At 40.0% G+C, this 27134-nt stretch overlaps 1 protein-coding gene across 8 annotated transcripts in view; it reads left to right on the top strand.

The window, feature by feature from the left end:
* FMN2 (formin 2) overlaps window positions 1–27134 on the top strand; it is a 398830-nt gene that overhangs the window by 178630 nt on the left and 193066 nt on the right. For all 8 annotated transcript variants that reach the window (XM_078357268.1, XM_035280903.3, XM_078357264.1 and 5 more), the window contains one exon: window positions 20946–21007. In XM_078357268.1, coding sequence (XP_078213394.1) covers window positions 20946–21007 — 62 coding nt within the window. The remainder of the gene's footprint in view (window positions 1–20945; window positions 21008–27134) is intronic.

The raw sequence follows: 27134 nt of genomic DNA, 5'->3' as shown, positions 1-27134 counted from the left end.
CGCCAGCATTGACATTAACATCAGGGAGGCCATGATTCATTCATTCCTACGGCCTTCTTTTCTTCCTTGCTTTTTTCGAATGCTTCATCATCCATTCACTCAACATTGACTGCCTGCCTGCTTTGTGACCAGCTCCACTCCTGGCAGTGGGATACAGGAATAAAGAAAGAGAGACAAAACTCCATGTGTAAGTTCCTGTAGAGGAAAAACAATTTCAGCAAGTATCGTGGGGGAAACAACAACAAAACAGGGAATGGAAATGAGCACATTGTGAGAGGTGAGAGAGGAGTCAGGGAAAGCCCAGCTGGAAGGTGACAGCTGAAGGCTATGACAGAAGGAAGCCCATAAATATTTGAGGGAAGAGCATGCAAGGGAAAAGAACCAGGCCGCCCCAAGGATCCTGGGGTGACTGAAGGATCACCTTCCCGAGGTGAGGGTGCCTCGAGAGAGTACTCGTCGGGGAGAGGATTGGAGATGTGATTTGGATAAATAATGGGGTCCGGGGGGAGGGAGATCATGTAGGGCCTTGCTGACTTTTTAAGAACTTTGGCTTTTTACTCTAAGAAAGAGGAAATACTATTAGAGGATTTAGGTAGAGGAATGATTGGTCTGATTTTTCTTCCAAGGGATGCTCTGCTGTGTGCAGAAAATCCAGAACAAGGGAGGTAGGCAAGAAGAGCAGTGAGAAGACTATCACAGCAACAGACGTGAGATGCTGGCGGCCAGGACCAGAGTGGGTGCAGTGGAGGTGTGTGAGACATCAGATTCCTAATATGTTTCAAGGTAGACGCAAAATGTTTTGGTGATGTGCCTTGTGAGAAAAATATAGGACCCCAGGATTTTTGGCCTGAGGTAATGAAAGGTTATCATTGCATTTACTGAGATAAGGTACACTGCAGAAAGAGCAGGTTTGGGAGGTGAAGATCAACAATTCCAGGCCAGATCTTGTTTGCTTGAGAGAGGATGGAAAGACAGTGATTTGGAGACTACAGCTATAGACTTGTTGCTGAGATGAAATGCATGAACCTGGTGGTATGAATAGCTGGTAGGGGGAATTGGGGTCGAGAAAGGGCATTCTTAAGTAGAAAGTATCACCTGTTTGTTATCCATACAAATAACCTCTGAGGAATGAAATAATCCAATGTATAAGAGAGATCAAGCCAAGCATGGTGGCTTACACCTGTAATCCCAGCACTTAAGAGAGGCTAAAGCCAGAGGATTGCTTGAGGAGTTTGAGACCAGCCTGGGAAACGTGGTGAAACCCCGTCTCTACAAAAGAAAATCAGCTGGGTTTGGTGGCATGTGCCTGTATTTCCAGCAACTGGGTGAGGGCTGATGTAGGAGGACCACTTGAGGCCTGGAGTTCAAGGCTGCAGTAAGCTATGATCGCACCGTGATACTCCAGCCTGGGTGATGGACTGAGACTCCATCTCTTAGAAAAATACAGAGAAGGAGAGGGAACACTGTTAGGGTGATGCCCTGATTAGGGGGATGGGAGGAACTAAAGCTAAGTAGAAGGGCTGGCCTTAGATGAGGCATTGACAGTTCTTCTATAGGAACCCAAGGTGAGCGAGAATATGCAGCACAGAGGCAATGAGGTTGGCAAGAGTGTCGAGAGGGGCTTCTCTGGTTTTCTTTAATGGTTTCTCCTTGCACAGTTGAAGTCAGAAACAAGGTCATCAGCTGAGAATCAGGAATTTGAGGGAGCAGTTGGAGACTTGAGACAGGAAACAGCTCTTTAGGAAAAGACATACTATACTTCTCTAGCTAGAAGTGTAGTATAGTTCCTGGGCAGCAGTGAAGGGCCCACCTGAGGTTAGTGGCCATGATTTTAAGGGTGGTTTGTATTTCTCTCGGCAATGTTCAGCTGTGCAGGACACAGGCATTAGAATAGGTGAAGAGGTGGTTTTAACAAGGGTTGATGTCTTATCATTTGCATATGATACTTTATTATAGAGGAATTAAAGGGTGTGTATGACCCGGGAAGGCGTGAATAATGGTGTGTGGTCAAGAATGTGTGTTAGGAGGCAAGGGAAGGGTATGAGGGACAGTATAATTGGGGAGAAGCTTTGTGCATCCTGGTGAAACTGATGACACTTTGACCCTCCCTTAGGGGTTATATAGAGGATGATAAGATACTTGAGTCAATCATCTGAAATAATCATGTGAACGCTCAGTTGCACCTAAGCAAAAGGAAAATGCACAATTCATATTGTTAGTGGAAGATGCAGTTGTTTATTGGGGTGTGCCAGTGTTTTCCTTCCTTTGCCAAATGACACCCCATTTACTACCACGATCCTCATGGCACAGCATACATAGGCTGCTCGATTTTCCACAGTCATGTAAGTTTGTAAAATGTCCTCCAGATTATATCCTGTTTGAACCTACTAGGTTATTGCATATAGAGTATTTCTAGATGGGTTAGGAATTAGATCAAGTGGAAAGTAGAGGGCAAAGAGAGAGGTGTTCTATATTGAGCATATTTTATATATATATATATATATTTTTTTTTTTTTTGAGACAGAGTTTCACTCTTGTTACCCAGGCTGGAGTGCAATGGCGCGATCTTGGCTCACCGCAATCTCCGCCTCCCGGGTTCAGGCAATTCTCCTGCCTCAGCCTCCCGAGTAGCTGGGATTTCATATTATATATTTTTAATGGCTCTGCCTGGATAGGGGGCAGAATATTCAATGTTGCCTCATTTTCTCATCAAACTTGACACTAGTTCACCTGGGAAGTTACATTGCAGAGTTGTTTTAAATCGGGAAGTTGTTTTAAAATCAGGCTGTGTGTTTGTGTTTGCATTGTTTCTACTTAATCTTTGATTCTGTGAAATGTTTGTTCCATATGAAAGAACATAAACAATAGTGGCTTTCTTGATTTACTAACATTCATCTAAAGAAAAATTAGAAATATTAGATGTATTCTACATGTAAAATGCTAGTAATTAAATGTGAACAGAAAATTCGGTTACCGTTTTGGCAGACTGTGGGAAAATAACATTGAGTATTGGTCTCGGCAGCCATTTGGAAGAGAATACAGATCGAGTTATTGACGGGATCCAAGTGGAGGTTGATTATTTCCTTAGAAAACAAATACATTTCTTTTAATTCTTAGAATCTTTCATTTCAAAATCTGGTATGATCAATGTGTTTTAGACCTGTTAGCTCCCATACTCTAGGACTGCCATGGTTGAATACAGTTATATGGAATCTTTCTGCATTTTCTTTAAAAAAAATTAATAAATCGAGGGAGAAGGATGTGTTTTGTCAAGATTATTCCTTGCCCAGCTTTAAGCACCTGCATCTTCGAATATTACCTTATTTATCAGAGTCAAGGCTTTTGAAATGTTTAGACACCTGGTAAATAATAAATTTAAAAATATGGAGTAAATTAAAAATGGAACTCAAATATTATTTAAATTCTAATAGACTTTACTGTTTGTCTGAAATATCTGAAATGTTTAGAATAATTACCAAAATGCACACCTTACACTTTCGAGGTGGATTATTTCTTTTTTCTTTTTTTTTTTTTTTTTTTCTTTGAGACGGAGTTTCGCTCTTGCTACCCAGGCTGGAGTGCAATGGCGTGATCTCAGCTCACCACAACCTCTGCCTCCTGGGTTCAGGCAGTTCTCCTGCCTCAGCCTCCTGAGTAGCTGGGATTACAGGCACGCACCACCATGCCCAGCTAATTTTTTGTATTTTTAGTAGAGACGGGGTTTCACCATATTGACCAGGATGGTCTCGATCTCTTGACCTCATGATCCAACCGCCTCGGCCTCCCAAAGTGCTGGGATTACAGGCTTGAGCCACCGCGACCGGCCCGAGATGGATTATTTCTAATTCAAATGTGCTCATCAGTGGTCTAATGAATCCTAATTCCTATTACATTGTGCATATGTTAATGCTTCTTGCTGAGTGCCCACTTTTAAAAGTGTATTTTATAACCATATAAACAGGCGTTTGGGGCCCCTGGCCTCACTGCAGCAGAGTGGTTTGAATCAACATTTGTAGGGTCCATTGTCATTATCTCAGCCACGGTCTTTGGAGTGCTGTATTCCCATCATAGGCTGCACATAGCACAAGGTCCGGGTATCACAAAGACACGATGTCACTCTTCTAGCATCTGTGATGCTAGAAAGGCTTAAAGTGTTGAAATACGACGGAGTCTGGGGAGGTAACTTTTACTCTCGGCTTTAACTCATTTATTCAGTGCCAAAGAGGCATTTGGGGGAGATGATGAATTTTCCTTTGTGGTAACCTGGCTGGTAAGGACAAATCTACTCACTCTCTTCTCTCCTCAGCTAGACGAGATGAGGAATGGAAGGAGATTTGATATTTCTTAGGAATTTTATTAATAGGAAATTACTTCTTCTTTAACAGTGAGGATTATAATTTCAGCTGAGATGAAATTATAAGTGCTTTATTGAACGATTTTAGCCACTAACAGCCATTTCCCCATACACAGATACATTTAGATTGACTTTGTACATGTTGAAAATAAGAAACAAATGAAAATACAAAAGTATCTTTATATATGTAAATTGTGAAATTTGAATTCTGCATTATTTTTTATTGGTTCAGTGTTCATGGGATGATTTATGTATAGGAGCAGCCAAGGAAAAGACCCTAGCAGATTTTCATAACGACGGAATGAGATTCCCAGCCTGTCCAGTCAGTAGGTGTGGGCCTATGGAGAAAGTTCCTAAATTTTAGTCCAGTGATTTGAATGGAATCTTAGAGACATTTACTATTCATAGAGCAACTCGAGCTTGAACTGTAATTTGTACTAGTTGGGCAGTCGGGGAAGAGAAGAGACTTGGAACTAGTGTTACATGATGGAGCACGTCTGTGCTAACAATTCATCGTGCTCAAGGTAGGTTAAACCTTTTTTTTTTTTTTTTTTTTTTGAGACAAAGTCTTGTCTGTTGCCAGCCAGCCTGGAGTGCAGTGGCACGATCTCAGCTAACTGCAACCTCCGCCTCCTAGATTCAAGCAATTCTCCTGCCTCAGCCTCCCAAGTAGCTGGGATTACAGGTGTCCACCACCAGGCCCGGCTAATTTTTGTATTTTTAGTAGAGACAGAATTTTACCATGTTTGACCAGGATGGTCTCGATCTCCTGACCTCGTGATCTGCCTGCCTCAGCCTCCCAAAGTGTTTGGATTACAGGCTGAGCCACCATGCCCAGCCCAACCAGTAGTTTGTATCCAAACTTTTTAACACAGTGATGCTTGTCCTGTGTTTTTACTATTTGCATGTATTGCCAGTGATCGGAGGATGTTAGGAAGCTCTGACAATAAAAATGGTTTTCTTTAATGCAAAAAGAATTCTGATATCATGAGAAGAGGACAGCTACATCTTGCTCAATTAAATCAAAATATGTGGGACACCCATTTCTGCAGTTGCAGAAATGCTGAAAGTCACTGGATATTTAAAACACTGAAGGAAGAAGGGTTTGGAGTTGGGAGAAGCAAATTTGACAGGCTCCTTTGTCAAGACGTCACTGTAAGAAGCAGGTGGTACTTACCGAACTCTGGAGGAATGGAAAGTGTGAGGACAGCGCAGCAGATAGAAGAAGGAAAATTCCCTTAACCATATGCTTTCCATATGCACCACTCACCTATGGAAGTTTAATTATAACTGAAAAATGTGAGTGGAGGAATTAGAACAGAGGCCTTTCTATCTTATATTTGAAAAGTTTTTGTTTTGTTTTGGTTTGTTTTTTTTGTGACAGAGTCTTGCTCTGTTGCCCAGGCTGGAGTACAGGGGTGCAATCTCGGCTCACTGCAACCTCTGCCTCCTGGGTTCAAACAATTCTGCCTCAGCCTCTTGAATAGCTGGCACTAGAGGTGTGTGCCACCACGACCAGGTAATTTTTTGTATTTTTAGTACTGACAGAGTTTCACAATTAGCCAGGATGGTCTCGATCTCCTGAGGAAGTTTTATTTTACTTAGGAGCAACTTTTTATTCATTAAAAGCATGTCAGATAATTCCTAATATTTGAAACTCTTCCCTATATTTGACTAATTCCTCATTCCTCTAGACAAGGAAACACTGATTCTTACACACCAATGTATACCTGAAAAGATAAAAAAGACACCTTCATTGACTGAATAATAACAAAATATGACTCAACGTACCCAAAACCCAGTGCCTCATATTGTTGCACGTATTAACTACGTGTTGATGTAAGTAAGGACAGTTATTCCGAAGAGAAGGTGATAAGTATGTGATTTTTCATGTTTTTAACCTATTGGCAATGTAATGAAACACAGTTTAATTAAGGTGCTCTCTGTAGTACAATGAAGGGCATTACCCTATCACGTCTAATTTTGGTATGTAAGCTCTGACTTTCTCAGTCGTAAATTACAAATTCACAACTGAGTTTCCTTTTTTGATGAATTTTTAATTTCTAGTGACCAAACTTCTTAGTTCTTTCCCCCACCTCAGCATGTCTGCCAATATATAAATGTTTACATCTGCTAAAGAAGTTGAATATTTAAGTGAAGTTTTAGGTGAACTATTTAAAAAGGAAATTTTTCCCCTTAAAATTGTGATTGTAATCATTGTGTTTATACATTCAAGCTTTTCTGTTTTAGGTTTCTTTCAGTGAGACATGTTTGTGTAGAATTATACTGAAAAAAGTATGATTCTTATTGGTATGCAAGTTATTTTGGCATAAGACGTTTTAGATTTCTGATAGATTCTGTACTTACGGAGCAACGTATATGCCTACATTCCAAATAAAGTTTATCACTGTTCCCCTTTTAGAACATGTGTTAGAAAAGTGGCAAAATATGATCCCAGAGTTAGGGTTCTATTTCCCGGGAACTCACTAAGCCCTCTTTTACAAGAGCGTGAATGTTTACCTAAGCAAGAAGGTGAAGTCCGTTTTGCCCAATAAAGGACATTTTGCAGTGCTGGTTTACGGAAAACATTCAACAGACAGTGGATGTTTTACATAAAGTACAGTGCGTTGTTTGAAACTCTTAACTCATCTATACACTATGCTTAAAATAAACACTCTCTGGGAATATACCAGCCTTTTTTTCTACCGCCCTTATTCCACACCCTAGATTTTGTCACCTGCCAAAGTCAAATAAACCTTATCTAAACAGTTGAGATAAGCGCCGAGTCGTACCCAGTATGGTCAAATCAACAAACCTCTCCAAAAACAGAAATGAAATACAATATCGCTAGATTAAACAGTCTACAATGGTAATCATGTTTGCATTTAAAGATTTTATTCCAAAAGGATCACAGTCTTGGTATCCATTTTTTTCCTCCTGCCTAGACAAGACGGCGACATACTGACTCAAACAAAATGCATTTGTTCTCTAACAATTTAACTTGTACAGCTCTTATAAACAAGGCCCATAGGTGTATGAAGCCTACCGACTTAATCAGTAACTTATGTCGTTAACCTTGTATAAGCAAGCATGCTTGAGATGTACCAGCGTTGGACTGTGTCTTGGATTTTGTTTTTTTCTGGCAGGAAAGCCTTTCTTTATGCAGCCTAAGTGCAGAGTCTACGGCATTCTGCGATTTTATTGTCTGCACTGTATAGTAAAGCTCCACCACACTAAACTGTTTAAAAAGAAAAGCTAGTATAAATTAAGGTGATTTCTAAATCATAGAATATGATTAAAAATGCAGTTTTCTTGTTTGATAGTAAGGTGTAAACTCTACGAGGGCAGAAACTATGTTTGACTGGTTGATGCTGTATCCTCGGGGCAGCCAGGGGTACCTGGCTCCCAGTTAGAACTCGATGACTATTTGTTCAATGAGTGAATGATGTTTTCCAAAAGATATTCTGGCTTCTTTGTGAATGACTAAAAATATTTTGTAGTTATTGTATCAATTTCTGATATTTAAAAACATGTCTCTTAAGAGAGTACATTTTTGTCTTATAGTTATGTCTAAATGGTTCCCTTTCAACGTCGTACCATTTAACTAGCAAGTTTTTAAATACACAATAAGGGAAGGACAAATGTCACAATATCATTGTCATTTTTTGATACTATCTCTAAAGCATTGTCATTTGTGCATTTCTTATTGTAGCGCAAGTTATACACTGCCTGCTGGTTTGAAAATAACCCATTTTTCATCATTCTTTAAGCAGATCTTTGTTTACTTTGGTTCATGAAGTTGGGAATTAGCCCAATTGGATCTAGGTGCGTGACTCGAATATACTGTCCTTCTTTTATATTTAAGGTCCAAGCAATAATGCAAAATTTATATTCTTATTTTCTAATTTATATTTTGCTTTGTGAGAGGAAATATATCTACAAAGGCACATGTGCTATTTGGACATTTACAGAAAACTAAAGAACCTTTCATTTTTAAGTTCCTGCTATAACAAGGACTGTTTTCCACACAATGGAGGCGTTAACTCTAATCTTTATAATATCCATTTAAGGGGATCATCACTAATATGTCTATTACCCGTGTGAGTAAACCGAGGCTCAGTAAGCTTACCAAGTCTCTCCAAGAGTTGCATAGCTGGTTAGTCACACATCCATGCTTTTAGTTCAGGTCTATCTAAATCCAAAACCCCAGGTCTAAGTCTCATGTAATTCTGGAGAAAACCACAACTTTTGAGTTAGTATGTTGGTGAGTTAAGACTTCTCAGTAAACATGTTACCGTTTAAACTCGGGCTTTGAATCAGAAGAGCAGTAATAAAATTTAGAAGTCTTACAAATACAAGGAACAGAATGCGACTATTTTAATTTGCAATCAAAAAAAGAGTGCTGTTGGTATATTTTCCATTTAACTGAAACTTCTTTTTTTTTCTGAGTTGGAGTCTTTCTCTGTCACCAGGCTGGAATGCAGTGGTGCTATCTTGGCTCACTGCAATCTATATCTCCTGGGTTCAAGTGATTCTCCTGCCTCAGCCTCCCGAGTAGCTGGGACTACAGTCGTGCACCACCACACCTGGCTAATTTTTGTATTTTTAGTAGAGATGGGATTTCACCATGTTGGCCAGGATGGTCTTGATCTCTTGACTTCATGATCTGCCTGCCTTTGCCTCTCAAAGTGCTGGGATTACAGCTGTGAGCCACCTGAGCCAGTCTTAATTGACCTTTATCATGGTCTTTAGATAATCCATGCATTAGTTCCATTCCAAGTAATCCAGAATTACTTGAAATATTATTCACAAGCATGTGCGTGGGGTTTCAGGTGGATGTTAAGAATGCCTGGCACCATGTGTTCTGGTAAGAGGCCCCTGTTCGTGTGCATACTCAAAGGCCCCAGGTTTCCAGATGCCCGAGCATCTTGGTGGTGAGATGTAGACAGAATGCAAATAGTATTTCCTATCATCTTGTAAAATGTTCCACTGAATATGGTAGCAAGTCTCTTCCTTCATTTGAAATGTTAGTTTTCATCAATTGTTGGATATGTTCACTTAACTAAGGCAAGCAAAATCAAACAAAAATTTTAAAAATTGATTGGCTGCCTCTTTAGAAATTGTTCATTATAGTCAAGCACAGTGGCTCACATCTGTAATTCCAGCACTTTGGGAGCCCAAGGTGGGTGGATCATGAGGTGAGGAGTTCAAGACCAGCCTGGCCAAGAAGGTGAAACCTTGTCTCTACTAAAAGTTCAAAAATTAGCTGGGTGCAGTGGTGGGCACATGTAATCCCAGCTACTTGGGAGGCTGAGGCAGGAGAATCACTTGAACCTGGAAGGCAGAGGTTTCAGTGAGCCGAGACCGTGCCATTACACTCTAACCTGGGTGACAGAGCAAGACTCTGCCTTGAAAAAAAAAAGAAAGAAAGAAAATATTTGTTATGTAATACATGTTGGAAGTTTTTAATGTAGATTTTCATTTGGGGATTAATGCACCATCAAGATTTGCCTTATCAAGGAATGCTGGATGTCATTCTTGACTCCATTGACATCCAGCTGCACAGTTGCACAGTGATACGCACTTCCTGATGGTTTCTATGCTTTACTGAGTTTCAAATAAACATTGAGGGATGATAGTTCTGGACATTTCTACCAAGCTTTATTTTTTCTTCTTCTTCCTTCTTACATCTTCCCAGCAGATTAATTAAAACAGCAATAGGAATAAAAACTCAGGCAGTCCTGAGAATAAAAATGGGCCTTTGTGTCCAACACAGATTACAGATGCAGAGGAGGACAAGGAGGCTTCTTCCTCTAGTAATGTCTGCCTGTTGCTCTTTTCTTTGCAGTTCCTCTCCTCATTATTATGTAGAGGTTTATGCTTGTAGTACCATTTGCAGCAGGTATTTTTGCCTGAGTTAATTTGGCTTTTGCTTTCTTGGGCACTTCTGCGTGTGTGGATTTCTAGAGCCAAGAAGGCAAATGTGTGAGTGGCAACATCTTTTCTTAAGGTTGTCTGTTACGATTTTTCCCTGGAGGTTCAGCAATGACTTTTGTTTTTCACATTGCACACTTCTTCAGTTGTCTGCTCTATGCAAGACACTCTGGTTTGATATCATAATGTCTAAGACAAGATCCCTGCTCTTAGGTTCTTTAAAATCTTCTTGGAAGGACAAAACACATACTTTTATACAATATGGGGAATAGCTCAAGTGTATCAGATGACTTTTATTTATGTTAAAGGGTGGAATCTGGTAGGGAAAGTCATGAGCCTTGCTAGTTATGGAGTGTTTTGGAGATTACTTAGACTGGAGCTTGGAACTGAAATAGCAGTTTGTCAACATTTAGAGCTACACTTTCCAGTTTCCATTTCATTCCAGGTGACCATAGGAAACTGATCTGGTCAGTGAGATGTAAATAGAAGTCTCCTAAAAATTGATGATTCATCGGCATCACATTGCACATTTCTTCTTGCTTTCCCCTTTTCTCTTTTATCTTGCCTGGAACATGTAAGTGATGGATGGTACAGTAGCAGCAATTATTCCATGTGAGGAAGGCATATGAAGACCACTTAAAAACTGTCAGCTCTACACTTTTTTTAGCCCTTAAATCAATGTTGCTCCATCTTAGCTTTGTTCAACTCACTGTCTGCTCAGATATTCTTTTACTTACTTCTGAAAACATTTTTTAACTGATTCAAATGTATTTAACACTTTTGCCATATTTTCATATGGGTAATTGTCAGGAATGAATTCATATTTCAAATAATCTTTACCACTATATTCTAACTGGATGCCCACATTACTCCCTAATATGAGCCGATCTTTTAAGCGAGGGAAAAGATTGAGTTAGAAACAATCATTCAGGAATGAATGACATTTTCTCCCTCATCTAGACCCTGTGTTTTTCATTTTACTTCCTAATAAACTCAGATATTGGAATTCAGTTCTTATTTCCCCTTAATTCCACAAGAATACAGATCATACCCTCTGTAAAAGCACTTTCCCTTCCCCAGCTGTCCACTCTTACAATTCTTCATCCGTCTACACAACTTTTCCTCAACTTTATATTGTTTATTTTTTAACAGCTAGAGACAAACACAAACTTAGCCAGGTAAGAGGGACAGGAGGCTGAGGCAGGAGAATTGCCTGAACCCAGGAGGCGGAGGTTGCGGTGAGCCGAGATCACACCATTGTACTCCAGCCTGGGTTACAAGAGCGAAACTCCACCTCAGAAGAAAAAAAGGAACAAAAAAGAAGAGAGAAATATTTCTATTATTAGATGAAGGATTATAAAAGAAGACAAGCAGAAAAAGTTTCTAAATTGTAATTTGTCTTCTAGCTTCGGAGTCCCTGAAAGTTTTTAAGGATTTCTTCTAGGTCCTTAAAAATGACCTAGAGTTCTGTGAGTGAGTTCTGTGAACAGAGGGATCACCAGGGACACAGCTTCTGTCTGGGCTAGAGTGTGAACTAGGTGCTTTCTATCTGGCAGGCATATAGTCAGAGGGAGTAGGTGACTACGGGTTTTGTTGATCTGACCTCCCTGGGATCTACTCTCAGGAACTGGAAAGAAAGAACCTTTCTTTCCCCCTGGAATTTCTGTTATTTGGATGTTGGCCTTCCTGAATTGGTCTAAATTTCTTAGTTTTTTCTCTTCTTTTCCTTTTCGATCTACTTTTGGGAAATTCTCACATTTATTTCCTGAATCTTCTATTGGGTTTTTCTGTTACCCTGTTTTTATGTTTGAAGAAACATTTTGTTCAATTAGGAGGGTGTTGCAATAATTGCAGGCAATAGTTGGGAATGTCTGAGAATGGGGTGGTAGCAGGGCGGGTGGTGCGGTGAAGTCATTTTCTGGATGTGTTTGGAATGTGGAGCCAACACGATTCATGATGTGTCGGATGCGAAAGGTGAGGGGAAGAGAGGAATTCAGGACAGTTCTTCTGAACAGTGAGCAGACGGAGTCTCCATCATGTAAGACAGAAGAGCATGGATGGTGTGTGCTGCCTGTTAGACACCCAAGTGTGATGCTGAGAAGGCTGTTGGTTCTATAAATGAGGAATTCAGGAAGGAGATCAGAAGCTGGAGATGGAAGTGTGGGAGTATTTCAAGCCCACCATGGGACTGGGTGAGACCACCAAGGTGGTGAGTGTAGATACAGGTAAAAAGGGGTGGCGGTAGTGAGCCCTAGGACATTCCAAAAATGAGAGGTTAGGGAGAGAAAGAGCTGGCAGGGAAGACTGAGGAATGGGTAACATTCCAAGTAGGAAGAAGAGGAAGAGAGAGTGGTATACTGGAAGCTAGGATAAATTTTTAGCACTTGTATCAGAAGGAAGGAATTTATAACTGTCACATGCTGCCAAGGGTTGAGAAACGTGCAATTGGATTTCACAAGATCTAAAACACTGGTGACTCAGTAATCAGAGCAAAGACTTGATGAGTGGGATTGGGAAGTGATGGGCAGAGAAGAATGTGGAGACCACAAGTATTGACGACACTTTGTAGGAGTTGGAGGAGTTTTACTGCTTTATTTTTTTCCTGTTTTTTTTTCTTTTTTTTTTTTTTTTGTCTCCAACATCCCTTGTGGATGTTTCCCATAGATGATTTGATCCTTGACTGTCCTAAGTTCTCATGTTGGGCTCTTGGACTTTGAGTCCAATGTAGCCTTTTCGGTGTGTGTTTTCTGTTGGGCTTTCACCGATGTCTTTATCTTTTGGTCTTTTTCCCTGGGATTGAGAGATTTCCTACAGACTTCCCATTTCTGGCTGGGGTAGTAAAGGTCTGTCTGGCAGTGTTCTTGACCTTAAGTTGGGGGAAGAGGGCTAAGTGGAAGTATGAAGGCTTTTGCATTCAACATACACTACTGCACATGGTCCCTGTGTATTCAGCATAGCAACCTATCCTACAGTTGTGCTTTCTGTATCTTTGTCCAGAGACTTTGATTTAATTTCTAAAGAAAATCAACCGGGCTGGTCGCGGTGACTTAAGCCTGTAGTCCCAGCACTTTGGGAGGCCGAGGCGGGTGGATCACGAGGTCAAGAGATCGAGACCATCCTGGTCAACATGGTGAAACCCCGTCTATACTAAAAATACAAAAAAAAAATTAGCTGGGCATGGTGGAGCGTGCCTGTAATCCCAGCTACTCAGGAGGCTGAGGCAGGAGAATTGCCTGAACCCAGGAGGCGGAGGTTGCGGTGAGCTGAGATCGCGCCATTGCACTCCAGCCTGGGTAACGAGCAAAACTCAGTGGGAGGGGCTTCTTCAGAATGGGCGTGTGACTGACCGACTGGCAGCAGTCACCCAGTGCTCCTTGTTGCTGGTATTCCTCGCTTTACCCTCAACTGGACAAATACCTGCTGCCAGTTCTTTGGCCTTCAGGGCTGGTGCTCAGCTTTTCCCTGAAAGGAGCGGATTTATCGTTCTAAGGTCTACGAAGCCAGGCATGGCTTCCACACTTAGTTGCTGTCATCTCCTCTTCTTTCCTCTAGTCCTTATGGGTATATTTTTTTAAATTTGTTTTTACTGCAGCGTTAGTGAAACTTCAGGAGAGAACAAAATCAAGTGCATGTACTTCCTGTGCCATCTTAACCAGAAATGCTTCCCAGCAATATGTAATTAATACATATCACACTGCAAATCAAATGAAGCAATCTGAATGTTAAGTGATGCTGTTAACATTTAGACCATGTAGTTAGTACTCTCTGTCACATTGAAGATTCTTTTCTTTTTTTGAGACAGAGTCTCACTCTCTTGCCAGTCTGGAGTGCAGTGGCACAATCTTGGCTCACTGCAGCCTCCACCTCCTGGGTTCAAGCGATTCTTCTGCCTCAGCCTCCTGAGTAGCTGGCTATTACAGGCACACACTACCACATCCAGCTACTTTTTATATTTTTAGTAGAGACGAGGTTTCACCATGTTGGCCAGGATGGTCTTGATCTCTTGACTTCATGGTCTCCCCACCTCGGCTTCCCAAAGTGCTGGAATTACAGATGTGACCCACCGTGCCCGGCCCCACTTTCATGATCCTTTATACCTGATAATGCCATTCTTTCTCCTGTTTGCACAAGCTCTACCTTGTGTTTTATTGTGGTGTAATTGTCATGTAGTTATTTGTCGATGTGTCTTTCCACTTCACTATACTGTGAGCTCTTCTAGATGGGGGAGTATGTGAGTGTGTACAACTCCAGATCGCCAAAATGTTTTGTAGGACATTTACAAAAGAGATAAAAAGTATTGTCAAATAAATTTCAGTTACCCCAAATGTTAAGTTTCTAGTTCACCGATATATACAGTGAAACAAAAATTAACTGCTTATATGTTCTCTTCTTCCTGGTTTTAAAGCCTAAATGACAGGCTACCTGCAGTTCCTCAGAGAGGTCTCTTACCAAATGTTTCCTGGTGGCTAGAGGAAGATGAAAAACCTGACTCTCTTAAATGAGAGGAAGCTTCTGATCTCTGTTACATAAGATGAGTGTCTACTCAAACAAAGGTCTTTGCTTCTCAGCAACTTGCAAAGCGAATTTCACCATAGCTTTTCCTGTGGCTTCTACATTTTAAACAGGGTAAAGATGCTTTCTTTAAGCCCTTATACACTTTCTTACTCTGCCAGTGAAAAGAGAACGTGAACCGTAAATACAGGCTGATTTGTACTCGTTTTGTGTGTAAGCTTCTGCAGACTCTAGTTCCCTTTCCACGTACCTTAACCCAAATTACCCAAATTAGTGCTAATGCCTTCCCTGTGGTGACTTGTTTAGTCTCCTGTGTTACTATCAGTACAACTGAAACTGTTATTTTTCCTTTTGCTGAGAATGTTTTCAACCTGGTTCATCTAAAACCTCTCAATCTAAGATACTGATTTGGAGGGATATTAAAACAAAACATTTTCCATTATAGGAATGTGAAATGAGCCAAAATAATAATCATAACAACCAACATTTTCTGAGTGTTTGTGCATGGCACTGCATTTTATATTTATTATTTAATCTCCTGCAAGAACCCCGTAGGACAGGTACTCTTCTTATTAGGTCCATTTTTGCAGATGGGGAAATCAAGATGCTCTGGGTTATGCAGGTAAGTTTTGTGCTCTGTTGACTTGAGAGTCCACTGTGCCTTCAGATGAGACTATAGCCCCCGCCAACACCGTGATTGCAGTCTTATGGGAGACCTTGAGGCAGAGGCCCCTAGCTGAGCTGCACCTGGATTTGTGACCCACAGAAAGTATGAGATCATCCACATGTGCTCTGTAAGCCCCTAAGCTTTGGTGTAACTCGCCATGCAGAAATGAATAACACATTTGGTAATAAACACCGAGATTTTCTGGTTTACGGCATCTTTACCACCAGTTTAGCAGATCACACAGGAAAGATTAAAGTAGGTGACTGCAGTGGCTGGGATAAGTGCTCATGGCTGATGAAAAGAAGGGGACATCAAGCGCAGCCCTGAGAGAGTGCTCCAGTCCTGTCTCATGCAACAGATCCCTGATTTTAAAAAGTATCGTGAGGCAGGTAGTAACACTGTTCCATAGCTTAAAATGTTGCATTCAGCAAGAGCCATCATATCAGATTGAATTATATACAAATAGTTCGGGCATGGTGGCTCATGCCTGTAATCTCAGCACTTTGGAAGCCTGAGGTAGGAGGATCACTTGAGGCCAGGAGTTTAAGACCAGACTGGGCAATGTAGCAAGACTTTGACTTTACAAAAAAATTAAAAATAGAAATATTGGCTGGGCATAGTGGCATGCGCCTGTTCTCCCAGCCACATGGGCAGCTGAGGTGAGAGGACTGCTTGAACCCAGGAGTCTGAGGCTGCAGTGAGCTATGATCATACCACTGCACCCCAGCCTGGGTGACAGAGTGAGACCCTGTCACTCTGTCTCTCTCTTTAAAAAAGGAGATTACACAAATAAAGTGAACTAATTAATCTGGCTACTCAAAATATGGGAAAGATCAACAAATTTGTCTAATAATGTTTTTGAAGTGCTTTGTTTTAAATGAGTTCCTTTTAAGGCCCACTCTTAAAATATATATGGTTCTTTCCCTTCTGTGTAGTGCTTTGAAAGAGACAGGATTCATTTTATCATGTAAATATTCATACAGATATATTACTTTGCTCTCTACCCTATGGGTAATTCAGCATTTGTAGTAAGTTAGAATAAGAAGCATGTACTGAATTTCCGGGGCTGAGAAAGGCAGCCATGAAAGAGACCACGTGTCCAAGGATAGACATCTGTCTGCATACGGTCAAGTGTCGGACTGTTTCCTATGTTGAGTCTATAACGCTTGGAAGTTTCGAATTGCTTTTTCTTTAATTTTTTAATGTAATGCGGCCATCAATAAAAATCTTGGAATCAAAAGAAAAAGAGAGTTCTTTTTCTGTTTGGACATTTTGTTTTGAGACATTTTAAATATGTTAGGTGAAATTGACTATTTGACTTTTAAAATAGGCCACTTCATTTTTCATTTTGTAACAGCATGATTGAGTTAACAAAAACGGCATTGGATTTTAGCGAGTTCATACTGGTGGAGTTCATGATGAGAATAGCCGTTGTGATCTTTTAACTACTGAAAACACATGTTTAGTCCTGAACCTAGTTCTAATCTAGCACCTAGTTTTAGTCTAATTTCTGAACCGATGTGTTTACAGGTAATAATACACCTTAAAATTAATCATACCCATTATTCCAAGGCTTTTTGAGCTATCTTTCTACTATATAATTACTTATTTTCTCCACATGACGAGGATATGCTATAAAAAAGTTATTATCCCACTTCATAAAGTCTCAGAGAAGCTTAGTGTCTTGATCAAAGACGTACAGCCAATTTGTATGAAAGCCTGAAAGATAACTACGTTCTTCTACTTCTCTGTCTAGACACTGGCGTTCGATAAAATCATAGACAAGAATTGCTATCTATTTTGGTCTGGAGTGATGTTTGTTTATTTGTTTGTTTGAGACGGAGTCTGGCTCTATCACCCAGGCTGGAGTACAGAGGCATGATCTTAGCTCACTGCAACTTCTGCCTCCTGGGTTCAAGCGGTTCTCCTGCCTCAGCCTCCTGAGTAGCTGGGACTACAGGCGTGTACCACCACGCCCAGCTAATTTTTTGTATTTTTAGTAGAGTTGGGGTTTCACCATCTTGAAAGGCTGGTCTTGGCTAGGTTGGTCTTGAACTCCTGACCTCATGATCTCCCTGCCTCAGCCTCCCAAAGTGCTGGGATTACAGGTGTGAGCCACCAGGCCCAGCCTGGAAGGACCTTCTAATAGCTGAAATTTTGTGGAAAGTTGGCATGGGAAAGTAACCTTCACCAACCCCATGCCAGACCCTTTAACTTGTTATAGTCCCTGAGCCCCACAAAAACCCAAAACCAAAACTTCGCTAATATTTTCCATTCTTTCCTTGCTCCTGCCCCATAAACGAACTAAAACTTATAAAAATTAACTTACTTGAAGTCATGCAGCATCAAATAAAAATTCAAATTGAAACTTAGTTCAATTTTATTCCATGTTCTATGTTCGTTCCACATCAGGAAACTGTATCTTGTAAAAATAATATTCCCTTTGGAAGAACTATATCACCTTGATAAAATTTCAATACTTAGGTTCTTTCCTCCCAAATAAGGCTGACATTTTGGACTTGGAATCAAGAAATTTCTGAGGAGTTTTTTTCTTTGAATCTTTTTTCCACCTAAATAAATAAATACACAAACAAGTCAATAGGTAAGTACATAAGTAAATAAGTAAAAAATAATTTAAAAAAACCCTCTCAGTCATTCTTAGTGATGTAGACCTCTGTTGTATTCTCTGTGCATTACCAGTTTTCTGCAGATTTTTAGGGCTGGGTAGTTCAGCACATTCCCACCGAAATAGCTTCAACTTTAAATCATTATTACTCAAGTAACTGGTAACCCTTCTAGTAAACTAGTGTAATACATCGCTGATGTATAGGAAACACCTTACCTTTGTTGAATACATTTGGGAATGCTTATCTTATTTCCTTTATTTTAGAATTTCATCAGCTGAAAATGGACCATCGAACAGATTTTAAGGGGTGAATCAAAATGCACCAACGAACAGATTTCAATGGAAGACACTACTAAACATCTAGTAATATAGACAATTTAATCTAAGTCCTGATTTCTGAAATGTCAGCATGTGCTTTTTAAATTGAGGAAGTATAGCACTTTGGTAATCTTAATCTTTCCCTAATTACTTCTTTTACGTTTATTTCCTATCTAGAACTTCCATAACTGCATCCATTCATCTGTCAGAATTTAATCTTTCTTTCCTTTAGCTAAGAAGATTTTGCCCTGAAAACTGCTGATTCCCATTTGAATTGTGTTAACTTCTCTCACCCCAACTAGGGGGAAATTTTGTGGAGAAACAGTAACAGTATGGCTTTCGAGTGAGATTTTCTGTGGAAGAGTGAAAAATGAGATTTCATGAGAACCCTTTGAGAACTTGTTTAGGAGCACATGACATTTATCAAGATATGCATTATTGACAATATTCTTTCGATCTCATGTATATGACACTACATGAGATGTCTTTCTTTTTTTTGTTTGTTTTCTTTTTTGAAACGGAGTTTCGCTCTTGTTACCCAGGCTGGAGTGCAATGGCACGATCTTGACTCACCGCAACCTCCACCTCCTGGGTTCAGTCAATTCTCCTGCCTCAGCCTCCTGAGTAGCTGGGATTACAGTCACGTGCCACCATGCCCAGATATTTTTTTTTTTTTTTTGTATTTTTAGTAGAGACGGGGTTTCACCATGTTGACCAAGATTGTCTCGATCTCTTGACCTCATGATCCACCCGCCTCGGCCTCCCAAAGTGCTGGGATTATAGGCGTGAGCCACCGCGCCGGTGTCTTTCTTAATATTATTTCAATCTTATGTATATGGCATTACCTGAGATAGAAAGATGAGAAACCTCAGAATATTCACCAGTTAAGTTTTATGTGGGAATAATAGTGTGGTTTAAAATGATGGATCAAGTCAAAGGGCAGTTGTGTACTTTATGAGCTTTGAATTGATTATGAATAATCTTATTGTGTTTCTTTGCCTTGTTCTGGGGTTGAAATCTTACACCAAGTTGATTCTTAGGATTTCTTTTATAGTTTTCTTATCAAGTACAGAATTACTGGATTATTAGCTAGCTAATGAATTCCAAAATCAGATACCTTTGGATTCACTGTAAGATTTTCTTGAAGTAGACTCTGCACAAATTGAAAGACAATTTCATACATAAATTTGCTGTTTTTACTCAGGTTTTATGCGTTTCACTACATATGACCACAGCAAAATCATTAGCTAATCCCTTTTAATTAATTTTTAAAATGTGGTCAAAGTTAGTTGGACTGCGCTTTTACTACTTTGAAACATTCAAGTTCATGATAAGTTTGCCTTAGAAGGTTTAATGAATAAGATTTGACTGAGACTCTTACTCTTAGATTAGTATTTCAGACCTAATTTTTTTTTTGAAATTGAGATAGTGGATTATGATTAGGTTGGAAATATCATATTCTACGTGATACAATATTTTCTGGTGAATCTGGGCTCTGTTCCCAGCTCCAAATACAAATGCTAAATTACCTTGGTTAGATTTCTCCTCCATCCCATACTTCCATTTCCCACTTGTCTTTTAAATGCTTTCCTGGGGTTTTGCCAGAGTCAACTAGATAATGCCTCATGTGAGACTTTGATAGATGAGACATTGTAAAATGCCTCCGTTATCAAAATAAATATCTCCAGTTTGTGATTATTCACTTGGTGATTTTTGTCTCAGAAATTTGTAACCTTCCAAGAGCTTCACTGGCTACTTGGCACAAATTCTATCGGGGCAAATTCACCTCGTTTCTACCTAATATCCACGAAGAAAACATAGCATGATTTTTATTAACCTATGCCTAAACCAAGTAGTAAAGCACACCTACTTTAAAATACAATGCAGATTTCCCCAGGCAAACAAATGCATAAAGAAAATATTCCTGATTTTTCTATTATCTGTCTGGATTCTTCCTTGTATAACCATGGGTAGTGTATATTTTAAGGATGGATTTTTAAGGTAGCATCTGTGCTAACATCCCTACCAACATCAAAGAATCATCCTTTGGTTAGAACATTTTGGGGAATTATAACAGGAAATGCACCCGTCATTTTTGTACTAAGTCCATCAGTTTAATGATTAAATTTTACCTTTGTCAAATGCTCTAGATAAACTGGTGAATTTCAGTGTTTATTGGTATAAAACTGGGATGTAGCACTCACCAGAGTGATTTGCTGACTTTTGTGGTGTTAAGCAGATGTTTCGAATTCATTCGTTAGGGTGGGAAAGACAGACCTTACAGTTTCTCTCTGACCTTTGCCTGGGCCATTTTCACAGAATTTAGTATTTGTGGAGCAAGTGAAAGCTTTAACACTTGACACCTGGCCCAGTGAAATTGCAGGTGCAGGCTTTGCAGTGGAGGCAAGGGGAAGTATTGGAGTTAAAACCCTTCTGCCCTCTGGCTGCTGGGTCATGAGCCTGTTGTCTGAGATGGTCAAACATCTTTTCCCAGGTGGCTTATGGCAATTTATATTCTTCTTTTTTTTCCACAGCTGTTGTGAACTTGGACAATTCTGTGGTTGACCTGGAGACCCTCCAAGCTCTCTATGAGAATGTGAGTAATAGAAGGAAGTTTATGTGTGAGTATATAATACGTACACAATTCATGTCTATGTGCACATATAGGCTCTTTGCTTAAGGTCCTCTAAGGAAATTTTATCTGACTGTAGTGAATTTGCCTAAGTAGGAGTTTATTACAATACTTCAATACTTTCTAGGAACATATTAAACAAATGTGTGATCTCATGGTTTTAAAAATTGTGAATCAAATCATATTGCATATGAGGTCATTCACATGTTTTTTTGTTTTTGAGATGGAGTCCCACTCTGTCACCCAGGCTGGAGTGCAGTGGTATCATCTTCTGCCTCCTGAGTTCAAGCGATTTTCCTGCCTCAGCTTCCTGAGTAGCTAGGATTACAAGCACGTGCCACCATGCCTGGGTAATTTTTGTATTTTTAGTAGAGACGGAGTTTCATCATGTTGACTAGGCTTGTCTCAAGCTCCTGACCTCGTGATTCGTTTGCTTAGGCCTCCCAAAGTGCTGGGATTACAGGTGTGAGCTACCATGCCCGGCCCATGCTTTTTTATTTATCTGTTTATTTATAATTTAAACAATAGTCAGTACTGATGTGGGGACTAATTTAAGCCAAGCATTGTTCTGTGCACCACACACCCACCCACACACCCACACACATTCACTCATACACACTTAACACTTTTAAATATTTAATTGAAAAAGATTGAATACATTCTGGGTGTGTGTATTGAATATATTCATGCTGATTTGATATACATATTGATTACCACAATCATATTAACACATCCATCACCATCCATGCTGTATATAAGATCTCTAAAAGTTATTTATCTTATAACTGAGAGTTTGTACCTTTTGACCAGTATCTTCCTATTTTCCCTACCTCCCACTCCTGGGCAACCACCCTTATGCTCTCTGCTTCTATGGATTCAAATATTTTAGATTCCTTATTTGTCTTTCTGTGTCTAGCTTATTTCACTTAGCATAGTGCCCTCCAGGTTCTCTAGGTTCATCATTCATGTGTTATGTTGCAAATGGCAGGATTGCTTTCTTTTTTATGGCTGAGTAATATTCCATTGTGTATATAGACCACATTTTCTTCATCCGGTCATCTGTTGATGGACACTTTGGTTGGTTCCATACCTTGTCTCTTCTGAGTAGTGCTGCAGTGAACATAGAAGTACAGATATCTCTTCAACATACTTCTTTCATTTCCTTTGAATGTATACTCAGAAGTAGAATCACTGGATCATATGGTAGTTCTGTCTTTAATATTTTGAGCGACACCTACACTGCCTTTTTGTGTGTGTGTGTGTGGGATGGAGTCTCTCTCTGTCACCCAGGCTGGAGTGCAGTAGTACAATGTCAGCTCACTGTGACCTCCGCCTGCCTCGGCCTCCTAAATTGCTGGGATTACAGTGATGTGCCACCACATCCAGCTAATTTTTGTATTTTTAGTAGAGATGGGGTTTCACCATGTTAGTCAGGCTAGTCTCAGACTCCTGACCTCATGGTCCATCCGCCTTGGCTCCCCAAAGTGCTGGGATTACAGGCGTGAGCTGTAATCCCACCATGCCCGGACTACACTGCTTTCTATAATGGCTGTACAAATTTATATTCCCACCAACAGTCTGCCTGGGCTCCCTTTTCTCTACGTCTTCACCAACACCTATGTTATCTCTCTCATAATGGCCATGCCAACAGGTGTGAAGTCATAGCTCACTGTGGTTTTGATTCACATTTCTCTGATGATCTGTGATCAAATGCTATTATTATCACCCCTATTTTACACGAGGAAAGTTAGAGAGGTTAGATGACTGACTCAGGGTCACATGGCTAGTGTTATGGTAAAGCTGGGATTTCGTTGATTCTGCCTCTGCTTCTCTACACTGCTACAGTTTATTTCACTAAATGGCCGGACATTGCTTTCTTTTTTATGGCTGAGTAATATTCCATTGTGTATTCCATTCTTTTATGTAGCACTTTTTTTTTTAAACAAAGGTGGCAGAAAAGGGAATAAGGTAACGGAAGAGAATAACCATAGCACGAAAGGTTAGTGCCGTTGTGGAGTGTGATATCAGATGTCTTTAGCTAGGACGTGACATTAAATAGTATTGATTCCAGTAGTGAAGAAGGCAGGATTTTTTCAGTGCGTTTGATTCTATTTAGGGTAGAGTCTTAGTGTGGTCCTACTTGGTGTCTAATATCTTTGAGTCCTATTTTTTTTTTGTCTTTATTTCTGTTCTTGCGTTTGATCTGCCTGGTATTTAGGCTCTGCTGTTTGGGGCATGGTCTTAGTTGGTCCTTGACTTTTCTGTCTCAAGTCAATTAATTCTTGGCTCCGGGGAGACCCATGTGGTGGGCAGGATGTGGACTCTTTTCCTTGATCAATCCCTTGAGGGCTATGTGTTCAGCCTGTTCATTCATTCTTGAGTTTGGTTCTTTTTAAACTTAGGTTATATGGTGGTCTCACCTGTGAGATTGAGACTGATGTAAGACAAAATATTTATCACGGTGCATGGTACAGAATCTGTGGACCAAGTGTTAGAGTTGGTCCCCATTAAGCATGGTGAGCATAAGCATTTAGTGAAACTGAGTCATAAACATAGACTGAAAGGGAAGATTTGAGTGATTTATTATATAGTTGTCACTATGCAAAGGACAAACTGGAAAAAAGTAAATCATTTAGTATATTCATGTTCCAGTGAAATTGGTATTAAAAACGTAACCATTGGGAGGTACAGAGAGTTTTCATTTCTCTTGAGTCTTTCATACTGAGCCTCTCCCAACCAGGAGGGCCATATGGAAGAAATGAGGACATACGAGGGGAAAGTAATTTTTTCAGCAGGTCTAATGATTTAAGATGTTGGTGTGTGTGTGTATCTAGCTAACCTGCACATATATTGCATGTACATTTTGTGTATACATGGTCTGTGTGTGTATCTACATGTGTGTATGTGTATCAAGGAATGAATATCTTATGTAAACCTGGTGTATTTACATATAGAAATATATCCAGAAAATACAGAACATTGAAGACAACTATATAAGGGATGTTTATTGTATACTGATTTAGAATATTGTATTTGGGAGTTTTTAGCCTTTCAAAGCAAAGTAATATCACAAAATATAGATTTATGACTCATGACAAACTAGATAGCTATTCAGAATCTTACCTAACTCGGCGAGAGTAGAACAAGTCCTGTGTCTTAGTCTGTTTGGGCTGCTATAATGGAACACCAGAGCCTAAGTGGCTTTTGAACAAAATGTTACTTCCTGCAGTTTTGGAGACTAGGAATTCCCAGATGAAGGCCCTGGCAGATTTGGGATCCTGTGAGGGCCCTCTTCTGGGTTCATAAACTGCAGTGCTCTTGCTGTAATCGCACATGGTAGAAGGGACGAGGGAGCTGCTTAAGGTCTCTTTCACAAGGGCACTAATCTCATTCACGAGGGTTCTGCTCTCATGACCTCATCGCTTCCAAAAGGCTGTACCTTGATGCCATCATCCTGGGAATAAGGTTGCAATGGAATTGGGGGTGGGGCATAAAGATTCAGTGTATAGCATACTAGCTGGTGCTGGTTAAACCTGTGGTTTTTAAAAATTTTTATTGCTGCTGGGCTTAAATTTGAAGGTTCAGACTTTCATTGTGTCAAGAAAACAATTTTTTGTGAGAGGGTGATTCACAATTGTATGAGTTCAGGTAGTACCAGGTTAGCCCTCTGCAGTACAGGAACTTGAAAATCCATTCTGAACAGTAGTTCATGGGACATACTTTATATGCCAATAATACATATATGCAAATTCCTGATTAATATCTACTAAAAAAATAAGTCCTGGGAAAGCAAAAGTAGTTGTTTTATCCACAGCAATATCTCCAGAACCTAGAGTTACGTAGTATTTGGCACAATGCTTCCCTAAATGTCCTGTGTATCAGGGGTCCCCAACCCCAGGCCAAGGACCAGCAGTGGCCTGTTAGCAACTGGGCCACACAGCAGGAGGTGAGCCACTGGTGAGTGAGCATTACTGCCTGAGCTCTACCTCCAGTTAGATCTGTGGGGATATTAGATTATCCCAGGAGCTAGGAGCACAAACCCTGTTGTGAACTGAACGTGCAGGGAATCTAGGTTGCATGATCTTTAGGAGAATCTAATGCCTGATGATCTGAGGTAGAACAATTTCATCCCCAAACCATCCCCCCCACCCCAGGTCTGTGGAAAAATGATCTTCCACAAAACTGGTCGATGGTGCCAAAATGGTTGGGGATCGCTGCTGTCTATGTAAGACATTGCTGAAATCTTACAGTGCTGCTTTCTTCCTTTCCTGGGAACTCTCCATTTCTTGCTTTATGTTATCTTTATATATGTAAATGTCTTATCTTCTCACTTAACTACAAATTCCTTATTAGTTGATTTTTTTTTTTTTTTTTGAGACAGTCTCACCTCTTCACCCAAGCTGGAGTGCAGTGACATGATCTCAGTTCACTGCAACCTCCACCTCCCAGGTTCAAGTGATTCTCCTGCCTCAGCCTCCCAAGCAGCTGGGATTACAGGTGCGTGCCACCACGCCCAGCTCATTTTTTATTTTTAGGAGAGACGAGGTTTTACCATGTTGGCCATGCTTCTCTCGAACTCCTGACCTCAGGTGATCCGCCAGCCTCCACCGTACAAAGTACTAGGATTATAGTTGTGAGCCACCGCACATGGCTTGAATTTTTATATTCCATACTGAACATTATGGTTTGTATAAAATATTCATAACAATTACACCTTAATTAAACAATGACCTAAGAATAGAAATGTTTTTCCTCTTGGTATTATAACTGACAGAAATGAAAATGGTTAATGTCATCATTTACATTTCAAATGCTCTGCTTTTTATAAACATCAGTATAAAAAGAAATCGGGCTTTTTTAAAAATATGGAAATTTCAGAAATATTTCTGCAGAGACTCAGAAGGGAGACCTTTACCATGAATAAAGCTAACCATTGCTATACCAGCAATAATCTGATCATGTTATGTGTGATTTTTCAAATAATGGTTTACATTTAAACAGCGACGTTCTATTTTAGGGCAAACTGAGTATATTTGTTTCCTTCTTGTTGATGTAATTTCAGACATGATTGCCTCAGGAGCCCCTTGAATCACTAAGGAAGCTCTTTCCATTTCCTGTATTACCTTGAATCTTTTGAGTGTCCGCTGGACTGAAAAGAAGCTTGAGCTTCCTCTTCTCACTTTATACTAGATAAGGCATACCATGATGAACCCAAGATGGACCTAAGATTTTAGAGCTAGTCGTTTATTTTTTAGTGCACAAAGCAGAACAAGTTTTTCCATGTTTTCAGTTGCTAATAGACTGCATGTTTATGTATGACTAGTAGGAATAAGGTAGCATGCTGTATGAAGGCACATCTGTGGCGTACCTTGGCTAGAGGCCTTCCTACTTCCTGCAGACTCTCCCCATACTTTACAGCTATGTAATAGCTAGATTAAAACAGGCCACAATTTCATTTCCATGTGACATGAACATGTGTTTGCATGTTCCGTCCCTCCTCTGTCACCCCAAATCACACAAGGGTATGCCAGAATTTGTAGATCCAATTGTATGAAACCAATATGGTTGCTATTACTAAGGGGACTGGGATTCTGACTACCTCTTTTCATTCATGGTGTGTCAGGTGAGGGAGGTCTAGCAACCTAATGTAACTATAATAGAAGTTTTATATGCTCTCTTTGCTATTTAATCCCATTAAATGACTGTTGAATGAATGAAGAATGAATGAGCCCTTTGAAATGGGCGCTCATCACAGTAGAACATTTAGGCTACGTGTGATGCCAACTTCTTTTCCATGCATTCTGCTAGATTCCTAACTCACTAGTATAGGAACATTAAGCCATCCGATTTCTATTTATTATTATTTTTCTCCTTTGTCGTTGCCACTCTCTTTATCTAAAAACTTCTGTGACAATCTTTTTACCTACTCTGATGTCCAATCAAAGAGCTCTCCTCACTTTGTACTGTTTTTTCTCCATCCCTCCTTTCTTACAGCATACTCAGTTGCCCAGCAAACTGAAATGAAAACAAAATAAAGCAACATATATAACTTACCTCCTTTTACTCATTATTTCTTTCATTGAAAAATAGT

Source organism: Callithrix jacchus, chromosome 19 (assembly GCF_049354715.1).
Source record: "Callithrix jacchus isolate 240 chromosome 19, calJac240_pri, whole genome shotgun sequence".
Lineage (NCBI taxonomy): Eukaryota > Metazoa > Chordata > Mammalia > Primates > Cebidae > Callithrix > Callithrix jacchus.
Note: the sequence above shows the minus strand (reverse complement) of the source record. Positions and strands in the feature narration are given on the sequence as shown.